We start from the raw sequence: 19,837 nt of genomic DNA, 5'->3' as shown, positions 1-19,837 counted from the left end.
CGGCGCTGGCAGCAAGGACAGGAGAGTGACTAGCAGCCAGAACAACAGGATAAAAATGTCTTGGCACCGCTACTACATTTTCCTGCTTAAGCCAATCTTGGCAAGAGCAGCGACTATACTTTTCTCGTTTTCACATTACTCTGCCTCACAATAACAGCGGAAGAAGCACACAATAAGATGGTGAAAAGACAGGAAAGATGCTCGGGTCTTTTCAGAAAAAAAAAAAAATAAAAAAGGGAATTAAAAAAATAAAACCCTCAAACTGAAATATGTTCTACAGAGGAGCGCCAAAGACTTTCCAGTCATTGTAAACAAGTGGGAGATCTTATTGGCGGGGTATTCGGTATGGCACACACATTGACCGTAGAGGTGCGCAAACAATGACTGAAAATTCCAACTGAATAAAAGTAACTAAAAAATAAAAGTCAAAATTTTTAAATATTAATACCCAAGTTCTACTTGGTAGAAGGGGAAAAAAAGAAAAATATGCATTTAATATACAAAGTCATTAAATAACCTCTTGGCTACTACAATGTCCAGCAGTATATTGCTCTGCAATACTTGCGCTGGATACCTCCAACAGTCACAGAAAGGAGATACAAAGTTGATTTTAATGAAGTTATACATAAAGAAAAACAAAAAGCTAGGTAAAAAAAAAACAGACTAAATGCTTCTGGCAGTGCAAAGTAATCAACGGAACAATGTGTTCAGGGAAATTGTGTGTGTGTGTGGGGGGGGGGGTGGGAGTTGTTGCTAAGCATAATAACCCATAAAAAGGGCAAAAAGTATTTACATCTTCAGGATATGTACATAGATTTCCATTCTCAGTAAAAGTAACTACATAAATTCACAGATACTGTAACCGCTTCTGCTAAGCAACATTGCTTCAGGCTCCAACTTCCAACTTCTAAATACTGTCTGAATTAAAATGTATAATTCTCTATTAATCTCCTTCATTTATTTATAGAAATCTCAATCTACATATTTAAAATATGTACAGCAGCTGAAAGAAGTAGTGAACAAATCAATTTTCTCAGTACATATATTTCTAAAGGTGCTATTGACATGAATTTCTCAGATATATCGGTATCAACCCATTCAATCCACACGGACAAAAACAAAACAAAAAATACAGAAAAATCAAACCCCAGATGTCCATACATTTAGTGATATCAAATGATAAATGACACAGGTGAAGCGTATTGAACACATGAAGAAAAAAAAGGTACAAAAAGACATGGACAATCATGATGAAAGCTAAAATTTATCAGTTAATTAGAAAACAATCCTACCACTTATTGAAAAATAATATCATCTGGTTCAACTGATGGTCTATAAAAAGGTGTCTCATGTGTAAGGTGCCACACAAGAAACATCTCATGATGGGTAAAACCAGTGAGCTGTCTTTCAAGACCTTCATAACCTTATTGTTGTAAAATATACAGTACAACAGGTACAATTGTTTCAAAGAAAATGCACTCAACCTCAATGGCCTGTATGCATATTCATCAAGCAAGACTCCATTGCTGAAAAAAACAATTTTCAAGTACATTCAAAGTTTGCTCAACAACATTTAGGTAAGCCTGTGAAATACTGAGAGAATATAGTCTTGTCAGATGAGACCAAAATTGAACTCTTTGGATGCCATAATACACACCATGTTTGGAGGCCAAAAGGCACTGCATATCACCATAACATCACCATACCAACAGTGAAGTTTGGAGGTGGGAACATCATGGTGTGGGGCTGTTTTTCAGCATACATCACTTGCAAACTTCATGTAAATGAAGGAAGACTGAATGGACAAATGTACCTAGACGTTTTTGATAACCTACTGCCATCTACCAGGATGATGACGATAAAATGAGGGTGGATATTTTAGCAAGACACTGATCCCAAACACTCAGCCAGGGATACGCTCAATGAGTTTCAGAGAAAGAAAATAAAGCTGCTAAAATGGCCTAGTCAATCACTTGACCTGAATCTAATAGACAATTTATGGTAGGAACTAAAGCTCAGAGTTTATAGAAGGAGCTCATGGGACCTTCAGGATTTGAAACATGTTTGTGAAAGAATGGGCCAAAATCACACCTGAGCAATGCATGTGACTAATGTCTCCATTCAGGAGGAGTCATGAAGCAGTCATCACCAACAAATGCTTGTGTATGAAGTATTAAGTAAGTTTCAGTAAGCGTTTTCAATACTTAATTCCTTGTGTCATTTCTCATTATTTCACGTCACTAAATTTATGGACAGCTAAGGTTTGATTTCTTTGCCTGTGTGGAATGGATGAATGTTTTTACCAAATTCTGTTAAGAAAATTCAGGTCAATGCCACCTTTAGAAATATATTTACTTAGAAAATTAATGACGTGTTCAATATTTATTTTACCCACTGTATATAAATTAAGTCACTGATCAATGGAAATTCTAACTACATTGGAAAAGAATGAAAAAATATTGGCTTTTTTTAAAAAATGTGATATCTTAAAATCACATGGCTGAATAACTAAATACAATATATGGTTAATAAAAAAATTATTGATAATTTAACAAAAAATGTTGCATGTCCACAGAGAATAGGAAAGGAGAGCCTTGATATAACTACTTGTAACCAAACCAAATGTAACAGTATATTTCACAAACTAGATCGTGGTCAGTAAATGTCAGCACAAAAAGAGGGCGGTCCCAAGAAAAGGGCGGTCCAAAAAAAAGGGCAGGCCACCAGAAAAGGGCAGGCCACCAGAAAAGGGCAGGCCACCAAAACAGGGCAGGCCACCAAAACAGGGCAGGCCACCAAAACAGGGCGGCCCCCAAAACAGGGCGGCCCCCAAAGAGGAGGTGGATATAGAGAACATAACAAGTTTACATGAAAGACAGTCTGTATTTGCACCTTTTAATAACTGCGGTTATTGGTGTGTCAAACCATACACATCAGTCTATGGTGAAGCCAACAGTTGCACACATTATTTTAGGGAGCTCTATAATATGCAAAATGTTGCCATATACTCTTTACTAACCTATCATTTTGTGGGTCGGCCCTGCGAAAATATGTGATCCAACAATTTCTAGATACTCCTTTGCAAATCAGTAGGTAATTTAGTACACCCATACGCTGCAGTGATGTCATAATACAATTTTTGTTAATTTCTGGTGAAGACAGCCATCATGGATTTGTGCAAGTGGCGAGAACCTAGGATCATCCTAAATCCTAATCTCTATAAATAGACACCCACTAAATGTGACACAATTACTTTTTAGTGCATCTCCCACTTTACAGAGCACTCACTCACCAAATCTTACTTTTACGTAAGTAATACAGAACAGATTTTTGACATTTTTAAAGCAGACTGGCAAAGAAATGCGACATGCTTCCTGATAAAACTGAAAATATGTCGCCCATCATAATCCGGCTCCAACAAGTCTCAGCCTTCTTAAGACTAAAATGTTTGCACATGGAAATATCTTGTCGAGAGGTTATGGAAAAATTGCCCAGGTCATGGTTGCGTTTTATAATGTCTCCCCAACATTCTGGATTTTTTTTTTAAGCACTATAAATGATTTTTAAAGCAGGTCCAAGAATAAATGTCACGTCTAGGTTGGGGTATCAGATCTCGAAAGTTGAAAAATGGCAACTAGCACCCAATGTTGGCATCTGAGGCTATATTATATAAACCAGTAAATAAGGGAATTTTATAGTTTGCCGATGAGACACGCTGGGATTCATTTATTCAAACATTAGGGTAATCCCAGTTTATAGACTTCAATCAATGTGACCTTCCTTATATGTTTAAAGGGAACCGATTACCAGATTTGTCCCCCATCAGCTGCGGCCACCACCACTCAGCCCTTATATACAGCACTCTAGAATACTGTATATAAGAGCCCTGGACGCTCTGTATAACATAAAAAACAAATTTCTATTATACTCACCTGAAGGGCGGTTGTGTCCGATGGTCGTTGCTGGTCTTGATCCTTTGGCTTTTGGCTTTTATATCTTCTTGCGATCGCCATCCTCTTTCCCAGCTTCGGGGTGGATGATGCATCCTATGTCATCTACACAGTGTTGTAGTGCGCATGTGCGGGTGGTATATGACCTTTCCCCCGCGCCTGCACATTACAGTACTTTGCTGTGCCCTCAGCAGGGCAGAGGGTGCATCTAAGCAAGAGTGTGATGGAGGACGCTGTGTGGATGACATAGGACGCATCACAGATCAAGATCAGCGACACCCATTGGACCGGACCACCCCGTAAGGGGATTCTAAAGGTGTTTTTTATATTATACAGCGAGGTATCTGGGCTCTTATTTACAGGATTCTAGAATGCTATATATAGGGCCTCACTGGTGGTGGCTGCAGATTGTAGGGGAAAAACCTGATGCCAGATTCTCTTTAATTCACGTCAGCAAATAGCATTACACTAAAAGCAATGCACAGTGCAATCACCTTCAGAGGGTCAAAGGGCAAAACAACAATGATCCAGTCTACGGCTAATACACGCAAGCAAGAACTAAGTGAAGCCATTGCTATTGGAAGCAAAAGTTTATTCCTTCTCTTGTGCATACTTGAACCCTTGTATTTGCTTTTGAAAACGTGCAATAACTTTCTACATGCATCCTTAAAATACACATTCTTCAGCAACTGCTATTTGACTCATTCTCTGTGCTTTAGTAATGTATATGTTCATGCATTGTAGATTAGAACACTGCAGATGATGGATTATGCTTGAATTGCAAAATTTAATTAGAACATTGGAATGTTTGATGTGGTACACAATGCAGAAAGAGGAAAGGTCATGCTGACATGGGACTGCTCACCATCATGCTCACATGGGGGGGCGCTCACCCTCAAGCTCACGTGAGGGGCGCTCACCTTCATGTTCATGAGGGGGAGGGGGGGGGAAGAGCTCGCCATTTTGGTCACGTGAGGGGGGGGTGCTCGCCATCAGGCTCACATGGGGGGGCGCTCACCATCATGCTTACGTGGGGGGGCGCTCACCATCATACTCACGTGAGGGGCGCTCACCTTCATGTTCATGGGGGGGGTGAGCTCGCCATTATGGTCACGTGAGAGGGGGGGCGCTTGACATCATGCTCACGTGTGTGTTGAGTGCTCGCCATCATGCATGCTTTAAGTTCTCACAATCATGTTCATGTGACATGCTCGCGATCATGGTCACCTGGAGTGCTCACAATCATGCATGTGTGCGGTGCTCACAATCATGCTCACCTGGAGTGCTCACCGTCATGCTCACATGGAGTACTTGCCATCATGCTCACAATCATGCATGTGTGGAGTGCTCACCATCATGCTCACGTGGAGTGTTTGCCATCATGCACGCTTGAAGTGCTCACAATCATGCACACCTGGAGTGCTCACCATCATGCTCACATGGGGGGAAGCTTGCCATCATGCTCACCTGGAGTCATCACTATCTCATCATGCTCAGAATAAAAACCTTTCCTTTATACTTTAACAAACTAAACCTCTGCTAAAAATGCAAAATATCATAGTACAATTTTTGTTTTACCATTTGCTACATAATGTAAAAACTAGTACATTTCCATTCTCCTAAAAGTGGGTCGGCAACAAACAAAAAGTATACAGCTGCCATAAGAACAGTCAATTCTTTCCCCCATTCAAAACACAAAAGATCGCCTAAGTATCCCCCAATGCCATCCAACAAGACCAGGTGCCAAGTCTTCTGCCAGCAGATAGGCCTTTTGCTTTAAGCTACAAAGAGAAATCGGTCATAGGCTTTCCGTGCCAAGAATTATAGATTACTTTCAACACTTAGGTCTTTTCAGTTCTGTACAAAAAGGCATAATGTAATTTACAAATATAAAAAGACGGTTTGACTGGAAAAAAAAAAAAAGTGTATAAATATGCTTGAAGTAGATCTTCCTATAAATACCATACAAGTTAAAATAAAAAAAACAATAGAACTTTTTCATTATATCAGATATTCCACCAATTCCCCATCTGTAAGATCTTGGCCAAGGGACGGAATTGGACTTTTTTGATCCAAGGTGCTGGACTGAAAAACTGCATCTGTAGGGAAGAGAAAGAAGATTAATGTCAATATTAAAGTTAAAAAATGTTTTACATTATCAATGGCAAATAATCCAAAGTGGTCGGCCATTACACTGGTGCTCAAACCAGCCGGAGACTTGAGGAATTCAGGGGGGGTCGAAGACAGACAATCGCATAATCTGTAGACATCAGTCATGGATTGGCACTAACCTGTTTTCTCCGAGTTATACATAGGGCTAGGAGTGGCCAGCCTCCCTGGGCCTGGAGATGCGCTCACTGAAGGGGCTTTGCTTTGCTCATTATTTCGGTCTGTCTGTGTGCAGCAATCTCTGCTACCAGTCTTTGAATGTCCAGAAAGTTGTGGTGTGGATGGAAGTACAGGAGAGGGGGTGGATGAGATGGACTCCATGCGATATTCTGTCCCTAGCAAAACACCTGCAAAAGAATACAAAAAAAAATAAAATAAATAATTAAAAAATATAAAATTCATATTATACACCCTTGGCTTTTTCTATTATGAATAAATATTTTGCATATACCAAAGAAAATTATTACTAGAACTAAAATAACTCAAAAAGGTCACTAAAATATATATTTATTTTTTTTTAGGGGCAAATAAAGAAAAAAATACTTTAACAAGAATCAAAATCTGCAAAAAAAAAAAACCCCCATCAAATTTATGGGCAGTATAAGGCCTAAGACACACGGCATGAAAATCGGAGTGAGTGGAATGCGATAAAACATCTCATTCCACTCGGACCAATATTAGCCTATGTGTCAGCGCACATGAGCGATTATATTCTCAGCCCTAATCAGACCACGAAAACAATTGCAGCATGCTGTGCCTGTACTGCGTTCCTAGTTTATCTCACACCCATTCAAGTCTATAGGGCGAGAGAAAAATCGCACTGCACTAGCAGTACACCGGTGTACCGCGAGTGCAGGACGAGAATGGGAATAGCCGGCTACGGAGGAGAGAGGGAGATAAATCCCCCTCTCCCCTCCGCAGCGCCGGCTTGCCCCCCACAGCTGAGGTCCGATCGCATGATCGGACCTCAGTCGCAGTGACACTCGCATGATACTCTGCTCCTGGGCTGGGCTACCAGCGTGAGCCGAGTGTCATGCGAGGATCGCATTAGTCCCCTGTGTGGCCCCGGCCTTACAAGCGCTGCAGGTGACGAATTTCATGGAGGATATTGGATTGTACCTAAACTGCCTTTCCAGCTTTTGTCCTCTCGTTTTTCCTCCAAGATGGGTGTGCTGCTGAGGGTAGAAGAGTGGGAGAGTAGTCCAGAGCTGGCATTGGAGATGGACATAAGGGACTTTGATGGGCGCATAGAAGATGGTTGATCTGTCTTGCTGGGATCTTTACGTGAACGTTGTTGAAGCACCTTAATCATGGCGTCCTTCTCAATTATCTGAGCATGAAGAGTCTTTATCCTGGCACAGAGAAAAGAAACATTTTTGTCTTTACATTTAAAGAAGTCACTATAGCCCGATACTGCTATCGGCAGCCCTGGGATATGACACCACACAAGGCTACTTGAACTGTCGGAACTTTAAACCTCAACAGAACCCTGAAGTCTCTATTGTAATGGGAAATGCTGCCACCTTCTTAGAAATGTTGCATGGTGGCACTTTTGTTGTTTTGTCATGCCACTATCAGTTAAACAAAGGCAAATTATAAATTCTCTGTGGAAACAGACTGATATTTACCACTGTTGTATCTGCTTCTGTTACTAAGTCTCTTGGCAAAACCCATCTTCGGGTACGTTCCCATGATCAGTGTTCACAGAGTTTTGGACGTAGCATGTTTATACTGCATCCAAAATGCTGCATTATACAGTAGAAGCACAGTGGATGGGATTTACAGAAATCACATATCTACTGTGCTTCTTTTTTCCCGCAGTTTAAACTTACCTGCGGCGCAGCTTCCCGAGCCACAGCATGTCAACTTGTGCTGTGGAGACGAGAATGTTCTCAGTGGGAGAACACAGTGAAACTCCGGTGTGCCCAGAATCCTGATCATGGGCACAGACGCTGCGTTTCCCCATGGAGAACACGCACGTCTCCAAAAGTGGAATGACACTGGCAATGTCTTCCTGGTCGGGTGAATGTAAACTTAGTCTTTAAATCTCCCCTGACAGGGAAAAGGAGGTGTTATGCATTATTTTACATTTACAATATATGACCATTTTCTCTGAATAGTCAGGTTTATAGTTGTTTTACAGCTAATTGTAATGTTAAGAGATAAGCCGCCTACTGGTCTCTGAGAGCCCAATGTTCCTTGAGAATCATGAAGCCAAATCGGTACTCAAGACCCTTCAGGGAGGGGGCAACTTAGCGCTCACCTTCCCTCCATATCTACACATCTTCTATTGGCTAAAAGGATCTCCTCCTCTTCCTTCTGGATACGGGCCTCCAGGGTGGTATCAAAGCTTGTACTGGGAGAGTGGCTGATTGAGCTGGTGTCCCTGGAAAAACATATGGAAAGAGCACAGACGTTACTTCCCATTCAGGACACAAGACACTGGTAAATACGTAGCGTAAAATAAGTAAAGGTAAACACAAAACCATTTCTTTGCGCTGATGACACTTAACTTAAAAAGTGACTGCATGTTCACAAAACTTTTTTACATGTCAGACATATCAGAAGACTGGAACAAGGAGATTTCAGCTGCCGAGATGACAAAACCAATGTGGATAAAGCGATCAGTTGAGCATTGCTCTCCGCAGAGACGGGCGAGAGGGTCAAGGAAAACTTTGAGGCTGTTTACCTTAGTGGTAAACTGTGCTTGTCCTTCCTCAGACTAGTGTTCAGTTGATTTTTTTGGCTGCCTTGTTTTAGCAATGGAAAGCTCAGCACCCAGCCCATAGCCAAACAAAACGTCACGATCCCCACACGCTATGTCCTGAACGTAGCAGGTCCTCTCCTGCGGGGCCGCGACTGCTGAACGCAGCAGGTCCTCCCCCGAGGGGCTGCGACTGCTGAACGCAGTAGGTCCTCCCCCGAGGGGCTGCGACTGCTGAACGCAGTAGGTCCTCCCCCGAGGGGCTGCGACTGCTGAACGCAGTAGGTCCTCCCCCGAGGGGCTGCGACTGCTGAACGCAGCAGGTCCTCCCCTGTGCGGCTGCGACTGCTGAACGCAGCAGGTCCTCCCCTGTGCGGCTGCAACTGCTGAACGCAGCAGGTCCTCCCCTGTGCGGCTGCGACTGCTGAACACAGCAGGTCCTCCCCTGTGCGGCTGCAACTGCTGAACGCAGCAGGTCCTCTCCTGTGGGGATGAAACTACTGTCTGCAGGAGACTGCAGCTGCCCATGCCCACAATCAAGGTTCCGGCCACTGGGGTCTCTCTCTGTTCTCGCCTTGGAGAACACTCGCGGCTCCGCAGCAATAAGTTGACATGCTACGTGAAACATGACAGTTTATGCTGCGGGAAAAACAATCCCAGCACGCATGGGATTTCCAGAAAGCAACGTTTTGGATGCAGTGAAAACACACTGTATCCAAAATGCTGAACCCTGATCGTAGACAGGAAAAAGCTGTGGATATAAGGAGCGCAATAGGGTCTTACCAGTGTAAAATATGGTGACTTTTTAATAGGAAAACCGCTCACCTGGAAAGGTTGTGAGACTCACAACCAGTATAGAGACATATAACCGCTGCAGCCGATCCCACGTGCCAAAGGCAGAAGCAATACAAAAACCAGTATAATTGTGTTATACTCCGCGCTGCTGTACCAAGAATCACTCCAAATAATAAAAGCAATTGTGATGGCTTATTCTATGCGTTTCAAAGAGAGAGCCCCTCTTCTTCCTCAGGAAAATCAGGGGATTTTCCTGAGGAAGAAGAGGAGCTATCTCTTCGAAACGCATAGAATAAGCCATCACAATTGCTTTTATTATTTGGAGTGATTCTTTGTACAGAAGCGCGGAGTATACCACAATTATCCTGGTTTTTGTATTGAACCCTGATGGTAGGCACACAGCCTAACTGTAGGTATAGTCAAGCCTTACCATGCATAGTACATGGATAAAAATGATCCTTCAGGGTATGAATTGGAGGGTTGAAAGGAACCAGAAAGCACGCTAATGAAAGACCTTTTTATGAAAGTCGTGCTATTCTTCAGAAGATGACAACTATTTCATGTTTTTGTGAGCTTAAACAATTGAACATAAAGAAATCGTAATAACTATACAATTCTGCTACAAAGACCCAATGTGATCAGCAGGAATATGTAAAAATCACAAACATATGACTTTAAAATACTGCAGGGAGTGAACGCAACGTAGCAGTTTTGGAAGATGTGAAAAAGTTTCATACTTTTCCCCCTAACAGAAGGTTGGTCGGGAGACAACTAAAAGACTTTGGTGAGAATCAGTATATAGAATTAGTGTTTATGAACCTGGGGCAAGTGCCTTGCAGAAAGTTCGGGGAGTGTGCACACACAGTTAAGGCATTTGCATACACTAGTTGGCTGGGAACCCAGATATGCCGTTTTACAACTTTCAGCTCTTCAAACAGCCATGTCCCTGAAATAACTAGTAAATTCCAACACAGAAGAGCTCACCAGCAGATAAGATAAGCGGAGAATGCACACCAACCGGCCATCTATCGGGCCTAGGCCTCGTTTTTCACTACATCAGCACATACTGGGATTTGCAGGATGCCGATTATATAATCTTCGCTGTGTGAAAATAACCTCCTTTGTAGTGAAAAATGCAGAGTAAAATGTCGCCCAAAGAAGCAAATTGCAGCTTTGAGCAACGTGTCCAGTGTTTTATTCTGCTCGCTTCCTGGTTTCCTGCTGTATTTTATTTATTTCTTATGGGCCTAAGAACTTACAGCCCAGTAGTGGATAACTACCTGCCTGAATGCCCGGCGCCGATCTATGGCGGCTCAGAGCAGTCAAGGACCACAGCTACCGGTAATTCTGCAGCTTTCTGTGATGGTACATTTACAGAGCAGCTGCTGCTCTTCTGCTCTGTTGACAGAGTATTACTGCCGATGTCATGGTGATTGACAACCAGATCCCTGTTGCCCAACTAAAGCGAGCTGGTGGTCAATGGGCATGACGACGACAGTAACGCCCAATTGACAACAGAGGGGAAGAGGAAAAAGAGCTGCTCTGTCAGCGATAGTTCAAATGAAGCAGGAGAATCGCCATTTGTGATCACTCGGAGCCGGCGTCTGGCAAAACAGCCAGGTAGTTATGGCTAAACCTAAACAGCCTGTCGGTTCTTAGACCCGTAAGGGAAAAAAAAAATAGACTTTGATAATACCTTTAATTACCAGCCAAAGACCTTCATTTCTGCACCTTACAGTCTATTTTTCTTTATGATTCTCTCACCAGACCTTAGTTTTCTCTTGGCTGGAGAGGAGAGAATCCTTTGAAATCTAAATTTGCCAAGTTTGCCGAATTTTCCCCAAAAATTTGATTTACGACAAATAAATTTGCTTGAATCTCAATACTGCAAACATGTAATTGCTCAGAAAATATATGTGGGGGGAAGAAAGAGGATCCTGCTGATCATAAAAGAGCTTACACTCTACAGAAGAGGACCCTGCTGACCACAAGAGCTTACACTGCAGAGGAGAGGGAGATGACCCCACTGATCATAAGAGCTTACACTCTACAGAAGAGAGAGAAAACCCTGCTGACCACAAGAGCTTACACTGCAGAGGAGAGGGAGATGACCCCACTGATCATAAGAGCTTACACTCTACAGAAGAGAGAGAGAAGACTGCTGATCGTAAGAGCTTACACTACAGAAGAGAGAGAGAGAGAGAGAGAAGACCCTGCTGACCATAAGAGCTTACACTCTACTGCCAACAGAGATTCAACCAGTGACTTTGGAGATGGAAAACAACTCTGCTGTCTAAACCATGCTCTACTGAGAATGATCTGCGATGGCCCAGGTACTGACCCAACTACACAAGGTATGATAATCTGTAAGAGGTCATGGTTGCAGGGAAAGCTGATGCAGCAATGCAAAACTGATGCTTTCGCAGTGTGTGAAATGGAGCCAGACAACCTTTTTTTGTTTGGTGTTTTTTTATTTTTTTTTTCCATTCTGACTCTAATCTCAAAAAGTTTGATTTGTGTGACTGCGAATTTCAAAAAATTCAACTCAAAATGTATCCCTCATGGATGGATTTGCTCATTTTTAGTTAATACCCAATAATATAATGACAAAATAATCAATTTAACCTATCCACTAACTACAGTAAAATTGTTCAGCTTCCGGGATAAGTTCTTCATGGAATTTGGTACAAAAAAAAAGTGGTCAAAAGCCAGAAAAAGTTAAGGAAGTGAAATGATTAACTTAAAGGGAACTTGTCATATCAGAAACGCTATTTACCTGCAGAAATAAAGTTAATTTGCAGGTAGTGTTAAAAAAGCTGCCTTCCTTACTGAAAGCACGGCTCTTTTGGGAGGAAATACATATACAGCGCCCCCTGACTAAACTGTGAGCAGCGGAGGTAATCCCCGGCACTTTTTTCTTTTTCTTTTTAACAGCTTACTCGCACATACATGCCACAGAGCTGTCAATCAATGTGTTGGGGAGTGATTACAACCGCCTCTCACAGTATAGTGAGTTGTCACTAATCTCTGCTTTCTCCGCCCCATGACTGATAGCAAGCAGCTGCAAGGAGGATATACGTTTATATTCTCCCTGTAGCTGCACTTCCAATAAGGCAGGGAGGATTTTAATGCCATTTACCTACAGATTAACTCTATATCTGTATATTTAGAGCATTTTCTGGCATAACAGGTCCCTTTAAAAAAAAAATTAAAAAAAAGTAACTATGTCCCCAAAATATCAGTCCTATTCACCTCTGAGCAGCCACAGTAGCAGCAGCATCCAGTGCAAACTGTCTCATTACACTCTCTTCCAGGTACTTCTGCTCCCACTTGGTCATGTCCGCTTCCAGTGCCAGCACCCTCTCTTCTTTCTCCCGAAGAAGCTCCATTAGGGCAGAAGCATTATACTCAGAAACACTGGTGGATGGAGTACTTCCTTGGCGCTGTAACAAATATGAACTTATGTAAGTTTGACTTCATGTGGATGACAGGATATTGATATAGTACATACTGCTGATGTAAGCTTCCATACTTGTGTAGCATCTCGAGCCATATTACATAAAGCCACAAAAGCAATGCTTCAACCCAAGTCAAATATCTTATCCGTATTGATATTTATAGGTATAACAAGTACGAATATCTAATTTCTGTACATTAGTGATGAGCAAGCACTACCATGCTCAGGTGCTTGGTACCCTAAATAAGCAAGACGGACGCTCGGATGGGCTTGACTAGAGTACCGAGAATAATGGAAGTCAATAGAAAATTCGAGCATTTTTCAGAAAAATCTTTTGGAAAAATGCTCGACTTTCCCTTTGACTTCCATGATGTTCAGTACGCGAGTCGAGCCCGTCTGAGAGTCCGACCTGTTAGTTTTGTATACCAAGCACCCGAGCATGGTAGCACTTGCTCATCACTACTGTACATCTATGGATCTCCCAATTTATATAGTACTGTAATACTGTCAGTTGATTGAAGAAAAGAGAGGGAAGAGTCAGACTACAGAGAAGTGGTGTCCACCATCTTGGATCATTGTTTCTCTGAGACAACAGCGAAATGCGTAGGTTTGCCAAACATTTTCCTTGTTTATGTGATCTATCCAAGACATATGATACATTTTTAAAAGGGAACCTGTCACCAGATTTGACAACTATAAGCTGCGGCCACCAGCATTCCAGAATATACATTCCAGGTGAGCTCACCTTGAGTCCTGAACCAGGACTAAAAACGTTCCATTTTGTGTGAGAACACACTTAGTCTTGAGTCAGGACTATAACTGGTACATTTTGGTTGATCACACCTTTAGCCCTGAGCCAGGACTAACCGCTACACTTCGGGTGAGAACACCCTTAGTCGTGAGCCAGGACTAAAAAATGCTATATTTCAAGTCTGCTCACCTTTATTCCTGAGCCAAGACTAAAAACGCTACATTTCGAGTGAGCACACATTTAGTCCAGAGCCTGGACTATAACCTCTACATTTCGGGTGAAAATGCGAAAAAATGCGGCGAAAAAAACGGATCCGTAGCATACGTTTTTCCATGCGGCCCGTCCGTTTTTTGACGGATCCGGTTTGATACTGAGCATGCGCAGTTCAAAAAACCGCATCCAGCCACCGGATGCATTTTTTTGCCGCAGGACGCTGCATCCGGCGTCCATAGGCTTACATTGTAAATTGCGCCGCATCGCGCTGGATCTGGATTCGCCGCAGGCAAATAACGCTGCAAGCAACATTCCATCCAGCCGCCGTATTGGCTAAAAATGCCGCATCCGGCAAAAAACGGACGCAACGCAAGGCCATGCGGCACAATCCGGCGCTAATGCAAGTCTATGAGGAAAAAACGCATCTGGCGGCAAAAAAAGAGAGGATGCGTTTTTTCTGCAAAGCGCCGGATTGTGCCTGATTGCAAAAAACTGATGTGTGAAAGCAGCCTTAGTCCTGAGCCTGGACTATAACCACTACATTTCGGGTGAAAACACCTTTAGTCCTGAGCCAGACCAGGATTTTTATGGAACTTCTTGTCAGATTCTTGATTTTAGGCTTTGTATTCTGGAACTAAACGGTAGACTTTAAAGGGGGTTGGCCACCTTCACTGTAAACTCTAAATTGATGTGTACTGACAGGTCAGACCTGAATACTCCTCATTTCTCGTCCCTATAGCCCTTCTTTCAGCCCCCTTCCTGCCCACAGTGCCGGTGTGTAGACAGTATACGCTCAAGGCTCCCGGGAACTCGCTCCACAGCTGCATCCTTATTTATCCAAGTGCAGATACATAAGATTATACAGTTATCTGTGCACAAGATGAACATTAAGCTCCAGCAGAGAAGAGCATGAAACCGGGAGGCAATGGAGTAACTCATCACTGTCCACAGGGTATACCCGGACAGTATCAGCAATGGGAGGCATGAGATGGGTACTGCAGTGAGAAATGGAGGGGTTAGGGTCTACCACCCTAGTATAAGCCATAAAATGTTCTCATCGTAAAATGGTCAACCCAGTTTGACTAAGGCGACTCTTGGCATTAGTTTCAGGATGCACTCACTACAATATAAAGCAGCACTGAGCAGACGATCGTATAATGTACGGGACAGCAGAACAAGGGAGCATTGATAGAGCGGAGACTCTCCACATGCTCGCATACAAGACACTGGGAGCTCAGCTGACAAGTCCTTGAAGAAGCAGATTGAGGGGAGCGGGATTAGGTTTTCATTCTGGACACAACACACAAACAAGGCGATTGTTGTGCTGCCTCTCCGCAGGAGCTGCTGACCATAGTTCACCCTTGCTAGTTTTTGCAGGACTCTTGGAAGGCTGGGGGTTTGCAATGACCTGACTGTGCAAATAATTTCGGAGTAATGTGCACACGCAGCACTTTGCTTCGGCCAAAGAAAGAACTAAATTTATACTGGCTATTCTGGGGCGTCTGCTGGTCGGCTATATGAAGGCCAATGTATATTTAATGTGCATGTGGACTATGATAATACCATAACACAAAGGGCAACATTCAGAAAAGCTGAAAAAAAACACAAGCAATTAAAAAGCTAAACAGTAGCATGCAGCATCACATTTCCAAAAACGGACAACAAAGCTCTCATGCACGTCGCCTATACTAAACCTAATCCAGATATCCTGCACCACCGAGTTATTGCAAGTCCAGCAAACACATAGGAATAAGTAGGATTGATTTCATACTTTAATAAGGTGTGTTTGGAGTAACAGATATAGAAAGCTTTTTTTAGTTTTTACATTTGGCAGTCCAGGACTCTAAAAGATAATCAAATATCTCATTATTACTAGCTTTATCCACTACTTGGACAACCCTTTCTTAAATTATTTGCTCCCCAGTGTACACTAAAGCAAAAAAATGGAAAAGAAACAAACAAACAAAAACCCTTAAAGTCAGTGACATACTCATCTGCTGCACCGGTGCTGTTCCAGCACTGTCAGTGTTGGCTCTCAAGTTACTCGCATGACACCGTTACACCACGTAAAAGCTGCAGCCAATCAGCACCCACTGATGTGCTGCGGGTCTCACACTCCCTTCAGACATCTGAGGAAAATCTTATATGTATAAAAAAAAAAAAAAAAAAAAAAAAAAACCTTTATGCCAGTGATGTGCTCACCTGCTGCAGCGGTGCTGTTCCAGCACGGTCACTGTGGCTCTCCTGGACAAGGTTACGCCATGTGAAAGCTGCAGCCAATCAATGCACTCCCGTCAAACATCCGAGGAAAATCTGAGTGATGCAGCCCATTAGAGATTGTTGATTGTCTGCAGCTCTCAACGGCATAACAATGTCATGCAAGCGACAGGAGAAATCATTGGGCCTAACATCGGGGAAAGACTGTTTTTGGGGGAGGGTTTGTGTTTTTTTTTACTCTGGGAAACAGCATTGAAGAAGGAGTTGCCTGGGGGTACATATTTCAGCACTAAAGTTATAAAAACAAAAAAAAAAGAAAAAATACAATCTTTTCCCAGTGCAGGTGCTATAAGAAAAATGTAATAACAATGTCTAAAGGTTGAAAGTTAAATTAACCCTATAGAGAAGTCGAGTTCACAACAGAAAACACCATAATGAAAATATATAAAGCAGTAATCAAAGGGAAAATGGAGTGCAAAACTGTTCCTGGCCAAACAGGGAAAAGCAAGAGATAAAGAGGAAAAAAAAACCCCCACATTCCTATTGAACCATTTCTATAGGGACAAGAATTCATGTTGAAAGAACCATTCCCAAAACTTAAGAAAAATAAATGACCCCCCCGGTTGGCGGTACCTGCTGCATTCGGAGAGATTCCAGTTCTCTTTCCAGCCTGGTGCGCAGCCGGTGTTCCAGTTGCTCACGCTTCTCGCAGGCCGCCTGGAGCTGGGCCAAGGCTTGCTGCATCTTCTCTACTTTGTCAACATACACCTGCTTCTTCTTCAACTAGAAATGAAACGAGACGCGTGGTGTTAACAAAAGCCCCTTTGTAATGTTCAGGTGTCTACATAAATGGCCATCAGCCATGGATTTCTTCACCTCAGGCTACCTGAACTGCACCGAAGTGTGTTTTTGGAGCACCGCTAATGCACTGCTCTCTACCGCAAAACAACCAAAATGGATTTAGATCTGGAAAGGATTAGAACAAAGAAAAATAAACGTGACTCAAAATCCAGAGAAACTCATTGAACGACTCTTCTCCAAGTCTGAACATAACACTATTGATAAAGGTGACCTTAGCTGTCAAGCAAACATTCGTTGGGCAGAAAGCTCTCGTGCCCGACTCCCTACTGCACAAACACTGAACTGCCAAGTGCTCATGGGTTTTCAATGGAGAAAGCGGAAAAAAAAAATCGGCTACCAGACAGCTCTTGTACACCTCTTACAGAAACATATGGATCTAGAGCTTTTCACTTAAAACTATCCAATCCCGATTCTTCTTTCCTTCTACCCCATCTGTCAGGAGCGAGTAAAGGCCTACTACACAATAAACCAATGTTGTTGAACCTGCCGATGTTGCTCCCGAGCATGGGGGAGTCTGGAGAGATGGCTGCCGGCCAATCGGCCAAAAAAATATTCAGTTAACCGCAATTTGTTGGGTATTGGGAGGTTATAGGAAGCCTCAAGACACATTAGATCATACTGATATCAGCACGTTAACCCTAGAACACATACCTGGGGCCTCGCAAACCTGCTAGGTCATTTGTTTTCTATGGTAGATTTCTATGGTTGCGCATTGAAAGGTTAAGTCAACGTTAATGTGTATGGGGCATTTCCATCTCCAAGATCCTATAAATATTGGGAAAGGATCTTGGAGAAGGGAATGCCTCTTTAGATCCCAGGAAAAGGCAATAAACTGTATCCAGCCATATTGTAGGTTGTTTGCAAGTATACAGTGCCTTACGAAAGTATTCGGCTCCCTTGAATTTTTCAAAATTTTCCCACATTTAAGGCTTCAAACAAAGATAAAAATGTTAATGTTATGGTGAAGGATCAACAAGTGGGACACAATTGTAAAGTTGAACGAAATTTATTGCTTATTTTAAACTTTTTTTAGAAAATAAATAACTGAAAAGTGGGGCGTGCAATATTCTTCATCCCCTTTACTTTCAGTGCAGCAAACTCACTGCAGAAGTTAATTGAGGATCTCTGAATGATCCAATGTTGTCCTAAATGACTGATGATTATAAATATAATCCCCCTGTGTGTAATTAGGTCTCCGTATAAATGCACCTGCTCTGTGATAGTCTCAGTGTTCTGTTTAAAGCACAGATAGCATCATGAAGACCAAGGAACACAACAGGCAGGTCTGTGATACTGTTGTTAAGAAGTTTAAAGCCGGATTTGGTTACAAAAAGATTTCAAAAACTTTAAATATCCCAAGAAGCACTGTGCAAGTGATCATATTAAAATGGAAGGAGTATCATACCACTGCAAATCTACAAAAACCCGGCCGTCCATCTAAACTTTCATCTCAAACAAGGAGAAGACTGATCAGAGATGCAGCCAAGAGGCCCATGATCACTCTGAATGAACTGCAGAGATCTACAGCTGAGGTGGGAGAGTCTGTCCATAGGACAACAATCAGTCGTACACTGCACAAATCTGGCCTTTATGGTAGAATAGCAAGAAGAAAGCCAATTCTCAAAGATATCCATAAAAAGTCGTTTAAAGTTTGCCACAAGCCACCTGGGAGACACAAGAAACATGTGGAAGAAGGTGCTCTGGTCAGATGAAACCAAAATTGAATTATTTGGGCACAATGCCAAGCGATATGTTTAGCGTAAAAGCAACACAGCTCATCACCATGAACACACCATCCCCACTGTCAAACATAGTGGTGGCAGCATCATGGTTTGGGCCTGCTTTTCTTCAGCAGGGACAGGAAAGATGGTTAAAATTGATGGGAAGATGGATGGAGCAAAATACAGGACCATTCTTGAAGAAAACCTGTTGAAGTCTGCTAAAGACCTGAGACTGGGGTGATTTGTCTTCCAACAAGACAATGATCCCAAACAAAGAAAAATCTACAATGGAATGGTTCACAAATAAACGTATCCAGGTGTTTGAATGGCCAAGTCACAGTCCAGACCTGAATCCAATCGAGAATCTGTGGAAAGAGCTGAAAACTGCTGTTCACAAACGCCTCCATCCAACCTCACTCAGCTCCAGCTGTTTGTAAAGGAAGAATGGGCAAGAATTTCAGTCTCTTGATGTACAAAACTGATAGACACATACCCCAAGCGACTGCAGCTGTAATCGCAGCAAAAGGTGGCGCTACAAAGTGTTAACTTAAAAGGGCTGAATAATATTGCACGCCCCGATTTTCAGTTATTTATTTTTTAAAAAAGGTTAAAATAAGCAATAAATTTCGTTCAACTTCACAATTGTGTCCCACTTGTTGTTAATTCTTCACTAAACCATTAAAATTTGTATCTTCATGTTTGAAGCCTGAAATCTGGGAAAAGGATGAAAAATTCAAGGGGGCTGAATGCTTTCACAAGGCACTGTATCTGTCTTCTAAAGGCAGCTGAGTCTAAACCCATTCTTTGGAAAGTTCTTTGGATGACTAGATATTCCCCATCCTATAACTGGCAAAACAGGTGAGTGAGAATACCATTTAGGAGGCCTGTCCTTACCTGCTTGTATGGGAGGCTGAGCGGCTCTATACCAGTTTGGTCACATTTCAGAGAGATGAGACTTTTCCTTAACCACTTTATGCCCATGACGTAACAGAAATCCAA

General features: G+C 42.4%; 1 protein-coding gene across 3 annotated transcripts in view; it reads right to left on the bottom strand.

The window, feature by feature from the left end:
* Positions 1-4,525: 4,525 nt before the first annotated feature.
* Positions 4,526-19,837, bottom strand: part of AMOT (angiomotin) — an 85,540-nt gene continuing 70,228 nt past the window's right edge. For all 3 annotated transcript variants that reach the window (XM_075323847.1, XM_075323848.1, XM_075323849.1), the window contains 6 exons: positions 16,890-17,039; positions 12,871-13,061; positions 8,383-8,505; positions 7,239-7,471; positions 6,242-6,466; positions 4,526-6,049 (listed from right to left, as the gene is read on the bottom strand). In XM_075323847.1, the coding sequence (XP_075179962.1) occupies positions 5,952-6,049; positions 6,242-6,466; positions 7,239-7,471; positions 8,383-8,505; positions 12,871-13,061; positions 16,890-17,039 (1,020 nt within the window). In that variant the 3' untranslated portion in view covers positions 4,526-5,951. The remainder of the gene's footprint in view (positions 6,050-6,241; positions 6,467-7,238; positions 7,472-8,382; positions 8,506-12,870; positions 13,062-16,889; positions 17,040-19,837) is intronic.

This window comes from Anomaloglossus baeobatrachus, chromosome 9 (assembly GCF_048569485.1).
Source record: "Anomaloglossus baeobatrachus isolate aAnoBae1 chromosome 9, aAnoBae1.hap1, whole genome shotgun sequence".
Taxonomy (NCBI): Eukaryota; Metazoa; Chordata; class Amphibia; order Anura; family Aromobatidae; genus Anomaloglossus; species Anomaloglossus baeobatrachus.
Note: the sequence above shows the minus strand (reverse complement) of the source record. Positions and strands in the feature narration are given on the sequence as shown.